Genomic DNA, 12,299 nt, shown 5'->3' with positions numbered 1-12,299 from the left:
TATTTTGCCTGTCTTCAGAAGTATTGTCTGTGCCCTCTTTAGAGACAGCATAAAATAACCACGATTGGGGATTTTGATCAACACATGTAAAAAGTCTGTTAGGGTTGGTGTAACAGAGTCATAAATAACATTGTTATAATTACACAAAATGTGTTCTAAACCCCCAAACTTCTCCTTTTATACCTGACTTTTAGGACCTCCAAGCCTGTAGTTGTGTTCATTATCAGTTAGAGCCCCTCCTCATTCTTTTCTTCTTCTTTGGTGCAATACTATAAATACAGTGTACCCCTTTTGCCTCTCCCCTTTTTCTACAATTCCCCTGTGGGAGAGGTGGGTGTCATTTCTTTCCAGCACCTTAAAGCACACATAATTCATATTTAACCACCCTGATGTTTATGATTGCGATTTTAATTCAGTTATTGTCATTATTGAGCCTGTTTTTGTAAGATGTTATAAGTGTGTAGTATGTGTGTGTCATAAATGTGTTTTAGGCGCCATAAATGATAGCATGAATATGTATTCCTTGCTAGCTTGGGAGCTGTGGTGGGTTGAGCTAATCCTCTTCCCCACTGTCTGTATTTGGTCGTAGGAGCTGGAGTGGGCAAATTATTTACTTGGAGGTCTTTCTTTCTTTTACCTTTTTTATCAGGTATGTCAGATTTCATGTTGTTTTTGTTTTATCTTATGTCAAATATGTTACGTGTAAATGCATATTTTATGTTTAATGTAAAAATAAATGCCAGCCCCTTTTTCTACAATTCCCCTGTGGGAGAGGAGCTGGAGTGGGCAAATTATTTACTTGGAGGTCTTTCTTTCTTTTACCTTTTTTATCAGACACAACGCAGAATCACACCGGTTACATTGGCACGCCATACTGCACGCAGTCAGATTTCACAGGTCGTGTGGAAAAGTACTGAGGACAAAGAGATAATGACACTGATCACACCACACAGCTTACATTTGAATCCGTTATTTTCATGTTGCTTTGAATCAAATTGCAGCACAATTTGTGCAGAACGTGTTGATATTATCATTTGTGGGATTTACTGAGCACCAGGAGACCGATTTCTCACTTGGTTAATAAAGCACAGTTTCTCATTTAAGCTCTCTAATAATGTGCTTAAGATTTCACTCAAATTCTGTGATTGGAGTTATAAATATGTCTCTCACTGGACTCTCCATTTTGCAGATTTTACTAATGCTATTTGCTTCAGCTCGGCTATTTGTTCCCATATGAAGCATTTGGTCACAGCTGCATGGATTGTTTTGAATTGCTTGCTATTTGTCAGACTTCTCTGAGTTTACCAATTCCTTTATGGTCCATTGACCTGCGGTACAGCACTGCTATCTCTATTCTTCTTCTTCTAAATTTAATTAGGTTGGCAGATCTAATGTTCTTCCCATAGCCACGCTATCAGTAATAAAAGCATATTGTCTGTGCTTTTGTCACATGAGTCTCATTTGTCTGAAGTATTCAGGTTGAAAAGTTTTGAAATAAAAATAGCTCCAAAGGCATTTAAGAGTGTGAACAGTATAGTAGTAAGTGTATGGTTAAGTGTTTCAAGAATATTAAGGGATCCCTGTAAAAACTGAGACCTCCTGAGTAATTTGATTTACGATAAATCAGCGGAGCCTATCTGAATACTTTGATTCGTCCATGAAGGACACATGACATTGCTGGCAATCAACAAATCCTCTGACCCACTTAGGTTTTGCATAATTTCACTGATTATGGTCCTGCAGGTCACAAAGTTTCCTCTTTTTTTTTTTTTTAGAAGTAATCTCCTTTTGTATGCTGATATAATCCACAATTTTCTAAATTCATTGAGCTAAAGGACAACTTTTAGTCAACTCAAACTAGAACACGTGCAGTTAAATGTGCTTGTGTTGTTGGCATTATCATGGTAACTATTTGCTCTCTGCTTTATTGGAGCAAAAATGCATTCCTAATAAGATTGTTTACGTTTATTCATTGACAATTCTTTGCACAGCAAAGTTTTTATGTTAAGTTCTTGTGAGTTCATGTAATTCTTTGTGTCTGCTGATTGCTCTTGTAACAAATCAAAGTTATCAATCAACTCTAGGTAAATATACAACAGTTTCGACCTTTGTGCTCAATCAATAGGGGTTTACTCTAGCATCTGATTGGACAGAGCTATCACGCTCCTGTTACTCAGGAGCCCTCCTGATCCTCATCCTTACACATCTGCAGGAACACTGAGAGTCTTCAAACCCAGGAAGATGTCTCCAGCTTTGGCTTTGTTGCTCCTCAGCCAAGTAGCTTTATACACAACTGTAACATCAGTGAAAGGTAAAGTGAAGGAGGATAACTGCTCCATTTATACCATTTGTATTTTAGCATTAAACAGATTTGTTATGAGTTATGTGCTGCGAGATATCTCGTTTGACTTTCTGTCAATGATCGTGCTGTTCATGATTTAATTTGTGCATTTCATGCATGTGTGTTTATTGTGTGACGTTTTTACAGTTGAAAGCCTCATTATCTGAATAATAGATCCCAGAGTTTTAGTGCAGTGTTATATTTTAAAAAAATACAAAGTTTAATGTTTAGTTGCAAAACGTGACCATTTCTATGCCTGATCTTTAACCAGTATGTAGCAGACCTCCGACCACTGATGGGATTGATTCTTCAACACTAAAACGTGTGTATGAGGTTGGAGAAGAGGTGACTCTCACGTGTGAACAGGGGTACTTGCCTTCAAGGACACCATCAGCCAGGATAACCTGCACTGCCACAGGAGAATGGACACAGGCAAACCTGGCATGTTCTCGTGAGTAAAAATCGTGGTTTTAGGCCGTGGGACCTCCTGAATATGTCTTAGACACAATCAGCAATAGCTGCTTTAATATCCTGCAGCTTATAATATTCTGTAACCACAGAATATTCACTGCTGTCCATATTGTGACATATTTTTCTAGCTAAGATGTGCCAGATCCCAAGACCTCTGCAACCGTTTGCAAAGGGGAGGACAGAAGTACCATTCAAGAGCGTGCTTAACTTCACATGTGATGATGGGTAAGAGCGACGGCAAGAATGAAACCCCAAAACACAGTTGTGTTTGCAGTTAATATATCTGAGAACTTTTCGTCATCAGGTATGTCTTAATAGGAAGCAATGAAACCAGATGTTTACATGATAACACCTGGAGCCATCCACTACCTCTCTGCAAAGGTAATCCAGGAAAATGTACAGAGCGAAAATCAAACCATTAATGTTTAATGGACAGCAAAGAGAACAACCAATGCACATCGTACACTAAATTAAGCTGAGAGAAAACGAATTCAACTTTTGTCAATGTGACTCTAATCGGGCCTCTTTTTCTCCTTAAAGCTGTGAACTGTCCTCTGCCCAAGCCACCAAGCGATGGTAGGATTGTTCACGATAAGCCATTGACTGGAACCACAACTAAGTATGGCCAAGCTTGGACATATGAGTGTAATCCACCTAAAGCACCAAGCTATGAGAGAGGATTCTGCATGGCTAATGGAGGCGTAACTGAACCGCCGGTGTGTCGAGGTATGCAGACGTCTACTTTTGTTTTGGATCTTCACAAAAAACTGGAAAATTTTGTTGCTCTAAATGTTGTTTCCATTTTTTTTTATTTAAAATGTTTTTGGTTTTTTTATGAAATTGCTGGTAACTGTTTAATTCCTATTCAAAACCTTATTCTAGACGTGAGCTGCCCAATTCCAACAAACATACCGAACGGCATCATCACCTTTGCTGTGATGAGACAACATGGCTACAAGGAGAAGGTTAGGTATGCCTGCAGTGAGCACTATGTTCTGGAAGGTCGGGATGAAATACAGTGTCAAAACACAGGAAACTGGTCATCAAAGCCGGTCTGCAGGGGTGAGTCATAGGAAAACAAGATCTTCCCTCAGGCTGAAATTCTAGCCTCATCTTAAACTATTCCAAAACATTTCTGATAGGTTCAGCTTGTTTGTGTTCATGAGTGTCCGCTCTCTCACCCTAACGAGAAATAAGTTGGTGTCTCAGCATGTAGCACTCTCTTTATAAGCCACAGACTGGATTTGTAACGTCCAGTGAAAATGCTTCAGCTGCTCTGTTTGTTCACCCAGCTCCCTGCACAGTTGGCATCAAAAGAGGCCGTATTTTCTATAACAGCAAGAAGATCTGGATTGGAGACTTGAAACCAAACAGAGTCCTCCATGGAGAACATGTCGCCTTCTATTGTCTGAACAAAACTGACAAATGTGGCTACCCTGTGGCCACCACTTGTAATGATGGAAACCTGCCCATCCCAGGATGCTTCGAGGGTGAGTTCCTGTTAACTCACTAAATGTCTTTCAAGCAGTTGTAGCTTTGGTGGTGTTCAGGTCCCTAAGAGTAAAAAAAAAACCCAAAAAAGAAAATCAAAGAGCAGTTTCACTTTCTTTCTTCTTCCTTTGTGACATGTAGGTTGTTCAAAACTTGTTTATTTTATGTTAACTGGGCTCGTGATGAACATGTTCGGCCTCGCATGCTTTCACTTTAAACAACCCATTACATTTTTTTGTAAAACCCCCCAAACAATTAAATAATACTCCTGTCACATGGTTTCCAGATGTTTTTAGAAAGCCCATGCAGTCAAATGAAGATGTTCAAAGATTGCAGTAATATATTTGTTTCTGTCTTGTTCCCCCCCACACACACTTTTTTTTTTAGAACCAGGCAGGATGGATTACAACTTGAGGCCAAAAACGCTTCCATCAGAAATCACGATGTGTGCTTCTCCCCCAACTTCAAGTCCAGGAAACGTTACAATCACACGTTGATGGAAGCCGCTATCTTTAAATGGCATTGTCTGTTTTCTTGTATTCAACTGATAATAAAATATCATTGGTCAGTCATGAAAGTGTGCATTCATTAACACTTATTAACGCTTATTAACACACTGTATCCGTAGCCATACACAGGCCAGACTTTGCTATGAAATATGAAGATTTAAACTACGTGCGTTAATGATTTTCACATTTCAGTCAGATATGCTAAACTTGTGAGAAATGGCTCATTCAAAAGTTTAAACTTCCTAACCAGATGACGGCTATACAAAGTATAGCTCAGAGAGCTCGTGGCTAATAAAAAGCTATTAACATGAGAGAGGCTGACATAATTGCAGTGTCCAACTGACAACTTTCCCCAGGAGATTTAGTTTAGCCAATTCACACCTTTTTATGTTAGTCGATTCTCCGTTTGACCTTAGCTACTCAAATGCGATATCAGGGAGTGAACAACCCACACTCGTGCTGATGCCACTTTAGTCCCACTTGTGATAAAAATGAATTTAAATGGACTTGAAAGCTTGAACATGTAATAGGGTTGATAAAATATTCAGTGATGAGATGCTGTGTGGCTCTATTATTACTTCTTTGTGAAGAAAATCGCGCAGTTTCATTTGAATTAGTGTGCTACTTTATTTCAATTCATTTGAGTTCGGGCATTGATATTAAAACTGTAGCTGCTCATACAATGTTTCTGGCTTTGGTTTACAGTAACATAGATCCTCACAATCACTAATTTAGATTCTATTTGAGAAATGTGTCTCTTTCTACATAGATTCAAATTTCTCTTGAGTTTTAGCTCAGTAAGACAGATTTTCTTTATACTGTTGTATAAGACATCAAGCATGGACACCATGAGCAATGGTGACATAGGTGAGTGCAGAAATTTGTCAGCAATGATTGATTTTAAGGCATTCCTATGTTCTAAGGCATCTCTGACTCACTTGTGCTAATGTTTCTCAAACTTTTTGTTGCATGCCAAACTTCAGATACTGAAAACGGTTCAAACTCTACAATTTTTCATCAGCTGGTAACATAAATGAAAAAAAAAAAACATATCCAACTTAGATTCAGTATATATTTTTCTGATTGTCTCCTGCCTGTGGTGACTCTTGTCCCAAGGCATTGCATTAAGCTCTGCAGAGTAATTTATCCGCTACAAAATGGTGACACAGGAATGTAAAAAAGGTTGCAGCGTTGGGCAACAATCGTGGCAACAAGGGAAAGTCCACTCGTCCGGTTTGTTACTTCCAGTAAAAGGTCACAAGGATCACAATCTGTAACTGCAGATAGCGAGCAAAATACAGAAAACAAAACAAAGATAGGCAGTAAGCAGTTACTTCATGTCGCTCTTATCTATTTACTCTAGAGAAATACAAACAGCAGCAACAGAGCGAGTCAGTATTTGAACCAGAGGCCACAGGAAAGTACTGAAGAACATCTGAACATTTCGACAAAAGATGGAACGATGGCTGACTTTGCTTCTGCTGTTTCCAGTTCTGTTTTTTAGCACCGTGACATCTGCCAAGGGTATTATTTCTTGTTTTTTTAATATCATATGTCTTGACTGTATATACATTTTTCATTTCACTGTTTTCTGTTTTTAGGATCACATCATCGCAATAGCCTTGTTTTAAAGAAATGTACTTTTGTAGTGCAGTTTTTATGTTAATGATTGTCACAGAAGTAAAATATTTGGGTTTTTTAGTTATAAGGAAATCAATCAGTAATCAGTTACTGAAGTACGATCATAAATGAGTGTTTTTGAGCTTCATATGCAAAAAAACAATACTTTCAAGTGAATACTGCTTCTCTAAAGTAGCAATATTTGTTTAGCACAGACAGTTAATATTATTTGATAATCCGAAGACTTTTTTTTTTTAGTAAAAATACGTTTCCATAATTATATGTGAATAATTCATTTCTATGGGAAAATGCTGGTGTTCACTTTGTAGTGCTGTAAGGCTTAGTGTTAGATATTTTGCAAATGTAATAATATATAAACCCTCAGTTAACTTGACAGAGTGCATACACTTCTTAATAAATCATTTTGTTTTCAAAGGATGTCGCAGACCTCAGCTGAATGCCAACATCAATGTGGCTGTGGACCAGATGTTCTTTGACCCTGGTGTGGAGTTAGCGCTGTCCTGCAAAGACGGATACACCCCCATCTCAGGCCCTCGCACAATTGTTTGCACTACCAGTGGAGCGTGGACAGCCACTAAACTTCTGTGCAAGCGTGGGTCTCCATTTTTTTTGTGAGAATTTAACATCTTGGAACTGATTGCCTTGTATTGTAACTTAATATCAACATAAATTCATCATCTTTCATGACGCATTTAAGATTTTCAAGTCAATTGTCTCCTTAATAACAACACTTTTGCAGAATAATTTAAAGGAAACTGTAATAAGTGCAAATATTACTAATATGTTTCAATTTGCTCTAGAAGGAGTGTTTTTTCTATTTTTTGTAGAGTAACCTAATTTTAACTGTAACATTTTCTAATACTACTAATTGACACGCTTCATGTTTGTTCTTATGTTGTAATATATATTATATAATTTAAAACGTTTAAATAATGAAAAGGTTAGACTATATACAGTGGGACCAGTATTTGATGGTTTCATGAAAGAACAGAATGCAAATCTTTTTCTGTTTACATTATTCTTCAACAAATAAATACCGAAACTTATCATGAACATATTGTTTCTTGCAGCAAAGCTGTGTCCTTATCCTGATTCCCCACCTAATGGAGACTTATACTACGAGGATACTGTCTACCAGAGTACGATCAACTATACTTGTCAGGAAGGGTAAAGGAAGAGCATCTTGTCAAATTTTATTGTGTGACATCGTACACCACACCATATCTTTGCACATACACCACAAACCAAGAGTAATAAGACTCCATAATATGCAGTAAAAGTAGATGTATAACCAGCTGCTGTTTTTGATGCGCCATTTAAAGACAAATTTGTTTCCTTAATCTATCGGGCACTTTGTTCTCGCTAACGCTTTGGTTTTTTGGCGTGCAAATAAAGAACTTCTAATGAGGTGCAAAATACTGTCTAGTGGAAAATGCATGTTTAGTAAATAGCAATCAAACATTCAGTCAGCCTTTGCATTCAAATAGATTTAACATTTTTGAGTTATTATGTGATTAAACATTTTAAGCATTAACTTAATGAATAATATTGCACTGCATAGGTATATACTGTCTGGATCCAGCACCTCTGTCTGCCAAGCCAGTGGAACATGGAGCTCACCTGTACCAGAATGCATAGGTACAGAATCACAAAGAGAAAATATATTTATTTCTTTATTTATTAAAATTGTATTTGATGTATATAAATATATGTTACAGCTATCTGGAATATGCAGTTGTTCTTCCTTCGTACTGTTTATATGTTTTTATATCTATGACATTCAGAAATAAAATTGATGAGAAACAAGAATTTACTGAGTGGGCCGAGCTGTAGAAGGCCATGCAAATTATTACATACTCTAAAACAGGCACAAGTTATAAGTAATTAGGTAAGACACTTTACAATTTCATGTAACGATACATATCTAAATTCACTCATTGTGTCTCTCCTGTCGCAGCTATGACCTGTGGTCTTCCTCCGATCCCAGAGTTTGGGATGATTGTTTACAACACCAGGGTTAGAGGGAACACCACTGATTACGGCATCACGGGGACTTACAAATGCCTGCCTCCATACGCACTTTTCGGTGATGCAACGGCAGAGTGCACGACCAGTGGCACCTGGACCAAGACACCCGAATGTCGACGTACGTGAGGATGTAAAAGCTACAGCGGCACTGCAGATGTATTTTACTGAACACAACCATCCCTTCAAACTAAAAGAAAGCCCAAAAATATATGTGTTAGCTTTGACGTGTCACAATTTCAAACTGTTAAAAAGCTGAGGATTAGAGTTTAGTATTTATGTCAGTAACAGTAGATTGATTAAACTTAGGATAAAGCTGAAACATCTCCCATTTAGTTCTGAAAACTTTAAAAATCATACTTTAAAAAGTATGAGCGTCTCTATCATACTCCATAATTAGATCATAACAAGCATAGTAGAAGTATAGTTGTTGATTGAATAAGTATCTTTTCAATTCAGGACAGGATGAATGATCAAATATGCAGTTAATGGACAACTCGTGGTTCTGTTTGTTCACTGAGAATAATGTGAAATCTGAGGAAAAATACTATAAATCTAAATACATTTGGACAGATTTTGGAATTTTCTCCCTTCTTAGCTGTAAAGTAAAATATTCCTCTCCAGTAAAAAGGTCATAATGATGCAGAGCTATGAAAGACAGCATGAAGCCTAGCTACATTAATATTGTCGTCTAAGCAGTCTACTGAAATTGCTCCTTTACAGGGGTGACTTGCTCTCTACCAGAGAACATTGATAGAGGCTACATGTCAACCAATGACCAGAGAGACTTTGACTACCTGGAGACCATCAAATATGGCTGCACTGGAGATTATATAGTGGAGGGAAGTCTGCAGATTGTTTGCCAGCAGGATGGAACTTGGTCTGAGAAGCCATCCTGCAAGGGTAGGACTGTAGCCAATATCACATCTTTTAAACCACACTTTATTTTCAAAGAGCTGCGCTTTTTAGGAGATTATATTAGTTGAACGGAGACCTTCATCTCTTGTATTTTTTAATTCTCCTTCTTGTAACTTACAGCTCCTTGTAAGATTGGAATAGATAAAGGGAGGATACTTTACAAAGGGAATAAAATGTGGATTGAAGACTTTAAACCCAACAAAGTCTTCCACAAAGATATTGTCTCTGTCTGGTGCATGAACAACGCCAGGAAATGTGGATATTCTGTGTCAACGCAGTGCATCGATGGAAGGCTCATGATCCCTGAATGCTATGAAGGTAAGGTCTATTTCATAAAGAAAGATAAAAGAAAGCATAACAATACACTAGCAAAAAATGAATAATCATAATAATCCATCCATTTTCTTCCACTTATCTGGGACTGGGATGTGGGGGGAGGAGGAAAAGCCCAGGCCCCCTCTCCCCACCCACCTCCTCCATTTTATCTGGGGGAGCATTAAGACATTCCCAGGCCAGCCGAGAGATATAATCTCTCAAGCGTGTCCTGATTCTGACCCGCGGCCTCCTCCAAGTGGGACATGCCCAGAACATCTCACCCGGGAGTTGTTCAGCACGCATCCTGGTCAGATAGCCAAACCACCTCAACTGGCTCCTTTCAATGCAGAGGAATAGTGGCTCTACTCTGAGCTCCTCTCGAATGGCCAAACTCATCTCTCAGTTCATTTCCACTGCTTGTATCTGCAATCTCGTTCTTTCAGTCACTATCAATGTAGTCGCTATACCCCAATCTGTCCCTCTCCCCTCACTTGTGAACAAGTCCCGGAGACTTAAACTCCTCCACTTGGGGCAGCAACTCGTCCCTGAGCTGAAGTGAGCACTCCACCTTTTTCCTGCTGGAGACCATTGCCTCAGACTTGAAGCTGCTAGTTCTCATACCAGCTTGGCTGCAAACTGCTCCGGTGCAAACTGGAGGCCACCACCTAATGAAGCCAACAGAACCACATCATCTGCAAAAAGCAGAGATGAGATTTTGAGGCCACCAAAGTGGAAGCTTTGTTAGTCTCACCACCACATACTCCCACTGGGTACTACAGGGGATGTCGTTGAATGCTTCCTCCAAATGCACAAAACACATATAGAACTGGTCAAGTATTCAAAGTCTATGCCAGCACCCTGACATAGACTTCCTGGGGAGGCTGAAAAGTGTTATCCCTCTGAGTTGTCGCAGCCCCTAAGGTCCCCCTTAATATATAGGGTTTTTTTTTTTTAAAGGGACATGCCAGTAAAAGTGACATATTTACAGTCTTCAACAAGTAACCAGTAGACTGTGACACAGGGATTTGTACTAACTTTCCATGTGGAGATGCTAAAAGTACTCATTTCCCATTAGAACTATTATCACTCAATCGTGCAGAAAATAGCAAAGCACAGCTGCACACATGGGTTCTTCTGCTGTCTGCTTTCTTGAGATAACAGAAAATATTTCCTTTAACTGTCCTCCTTTTTTTCTGTATCTTAATAAATGTAACGATGACAGTTCTCCTCAGCACTCTTCAGTTATTAAGAGCTTAAAGTTACTGTGAATATTCTAACTTGTTCCATGTTTCATTGTGTCTTTTTCCAGAGCCCAGTGGTATAAATTATAATCTCAATTCAGGTTCACTTCCATCAGAAATTCAACAATGCTGAAGAAAATGCAGATGCCAACTGAGGTGATGCAATATGGAGCACATGTTAACGCATTCTGGTCGCTGAAATTAAAGAATGTGGTTTCACTGAAGCTACATTTACGTTGTAAAAAATGCAGTTCAATTTGTAGTAGTTTTATAATTCATTTATGAAAGGAATTTAAATTTACTGTGTTCAGGATTGAAACACGATGTGTGGATATTACTTTCCATTAAAGGCCAGGAGACAAGTGTTCACATTTAGCTGTTGCTCAAAGTGTGTATATGTCTGTGTGCACATTTGCAAGCTGGTTTTTCAGAGTACCTTTGCTTCTATCAATTCACATCTAGTGTCCTGTTAAATTTAGAGATTATTTTAGTGTTTCATTGAAACTGGTAAAGTTCTTAACAAAATGAAGATTGCTGCAGTTGTACTGCTGATTCTCTACTTACACAATTCTCTAAAATCCCAGAAAAATGGTTCAAAAACCAATTTAGACAAATTCTATGATTAAATTCAAATTTATTTGAATATGTAAAAAAACAAAAAAACAAAAAAAAACACCCACACAAAACAATCAGACAACTTATAAACAAGCACTTGGTGACAGTGGTAAGGGAAAACTGTGTATTAACAGAAAGAAACCTCAGACAGAACCAGGTTCAGAGAGAGGCAGCCATGTGTCGTGACCCTCACTCCCACATGTTTACAAATTAACATCACATAAAGACATGGGGTCACAGGGAGTGAAAACTATTCAATTCAACTCAATTTACTACAGTTGTATTTATATAGCAACAAATCACAACAACTGGTGCCTTAATGTGCTTTATATTGTAAGGTAAAACCCTACAGTAATACAAAAAAGAGGAAACCCCAACAATCATATGACCCCTTCTGAGCAAGCTCTTTGCCGACAATGGGAAGGAAAAACTCCCTTGTTGGTCAGTGGTCATGACAATTTACATATCAATGATCAAGGAACTGACCGCACACAGGCCACTGTTTGCCAGTGGTGCTAGTTTCACTCATTTTGTAAATTTACTTTAAGGGTGGGATCCAAGTCCAAGTCACTTGGATGTGTCACGGGTATAAGTTAGAAGGGAACCCCGGGAAGAGCAGCAGGGGATGATCACGGGACCAGAAAGACAAGTAAAATCTTGTTAAAGTAATTAATAAAATACATACTTTATTTACAGCATAAAAATGTATCCTGATCAGGGGAAAGAATAATT

The 12,299-nt window shown here is 38.3% G+C and overlaps 2 protein-coding genes across 8 annotated transcripts; both read left to right on the top strand.

Annotated features, from left to right (window-relative positions):
* The first annotated feature begins 313 nt into the window (after positions 1-313).
* LOC147328130 (beta-2-glycoprotein 1-like) lies at positions 314-4,880 on the top strand. Of its 7 annotated transcripts, XM_086296300.1 has the most exons (10): positions 314-330; positions 590-649; positions 2,213-2,311; positions 2,613-2,792; positions 2,941-3,037; positions 3,117-3,193; positions 3,353-3,538; positions 3,695-3,874; positions 4,105-4,302; positions 4,691-4,880. In XM_086296300.1, the coding sequence occupies exons 3-10, from the start codon at positions 2,242-2,244 to the stop codon at positions 4,798-4,800; spliced, it is 1,098 nt and encodes a 365-aa protein (XP_086152426.1). In that variant the 5' UTR covers positions 314-330; positions 590-649; positions 2,213-2,241; the 3' UTR covers positions 4,801-4,880. The 7 variants fall into 7 exon arrangements, with proteins under 7 accessions (XP_086152426.1, XP_086152421.1, XP_086152424.1 ...); XM_086296295.1 differs by lacking the exon at positions 314-330 and having other exon boundaries at positions 434-649; positions 2,126-2,311; XM_086296298.1 differs by lacking the exons at positions 314-330; positions 590-649 and adding an exon at positions 733-834.
* Positions 4,881-6,176: 1,296 nt separating this feature from the next.
* LOC147328129 (beta-2-glycoprotein 1-like) lies at positions 6,177-11,327 on the top strand. Its single transcript, XM_086296301.1, has 8 exons — positions 6,177-6,336; positions 6,869-7,045; positions 7,524-7,620; positions 8,015-8,091; positions 8,411-8,599; positions 9,202-9,381; positions 9,517-9,714; positions 11,021-11,327. The coding sequence occupies exons 1-8, from the start codon at positions 6,267-6,269 to the stop codon at positions 11,083-11,085; spliced, it is 1,053 nt and encodes a 350-aa protein (XP_086152427.1). The 5' UTR covers positions 6,177-6,266; the 3' UTR covers positions 11,086-11,327.
* Positions 11,328-12,299: the final 972 nt, after the last annotated feature.

The sequence above is a fragment of the Aulonocara sp. 'chitande type north' Nkhata Bay genome, linkage group LG6 (genome assembly GCF_057382095.1).
Source record: "Aulonocara sp. 'chitande type north' Nkhata Bay isolate Kocher_YH1m ecotype deep benthic linkage group LG6, A_spYH_male_GT1.1, whole genome shotgun sequence".
Lineage (NCBI taxonomy): Eukaryota > Metazoa > Chordata > Actinopteri > Cichliformes > Cichlidae > Aulonocara > Aulonocara sp. 'chitande type north' Nkhata Bay.
The sequence above is the reverse complement of the archived record's forward strand: the minus strand, read 5'-3'. Positions and strand labels throughout refer to the sequence as shown.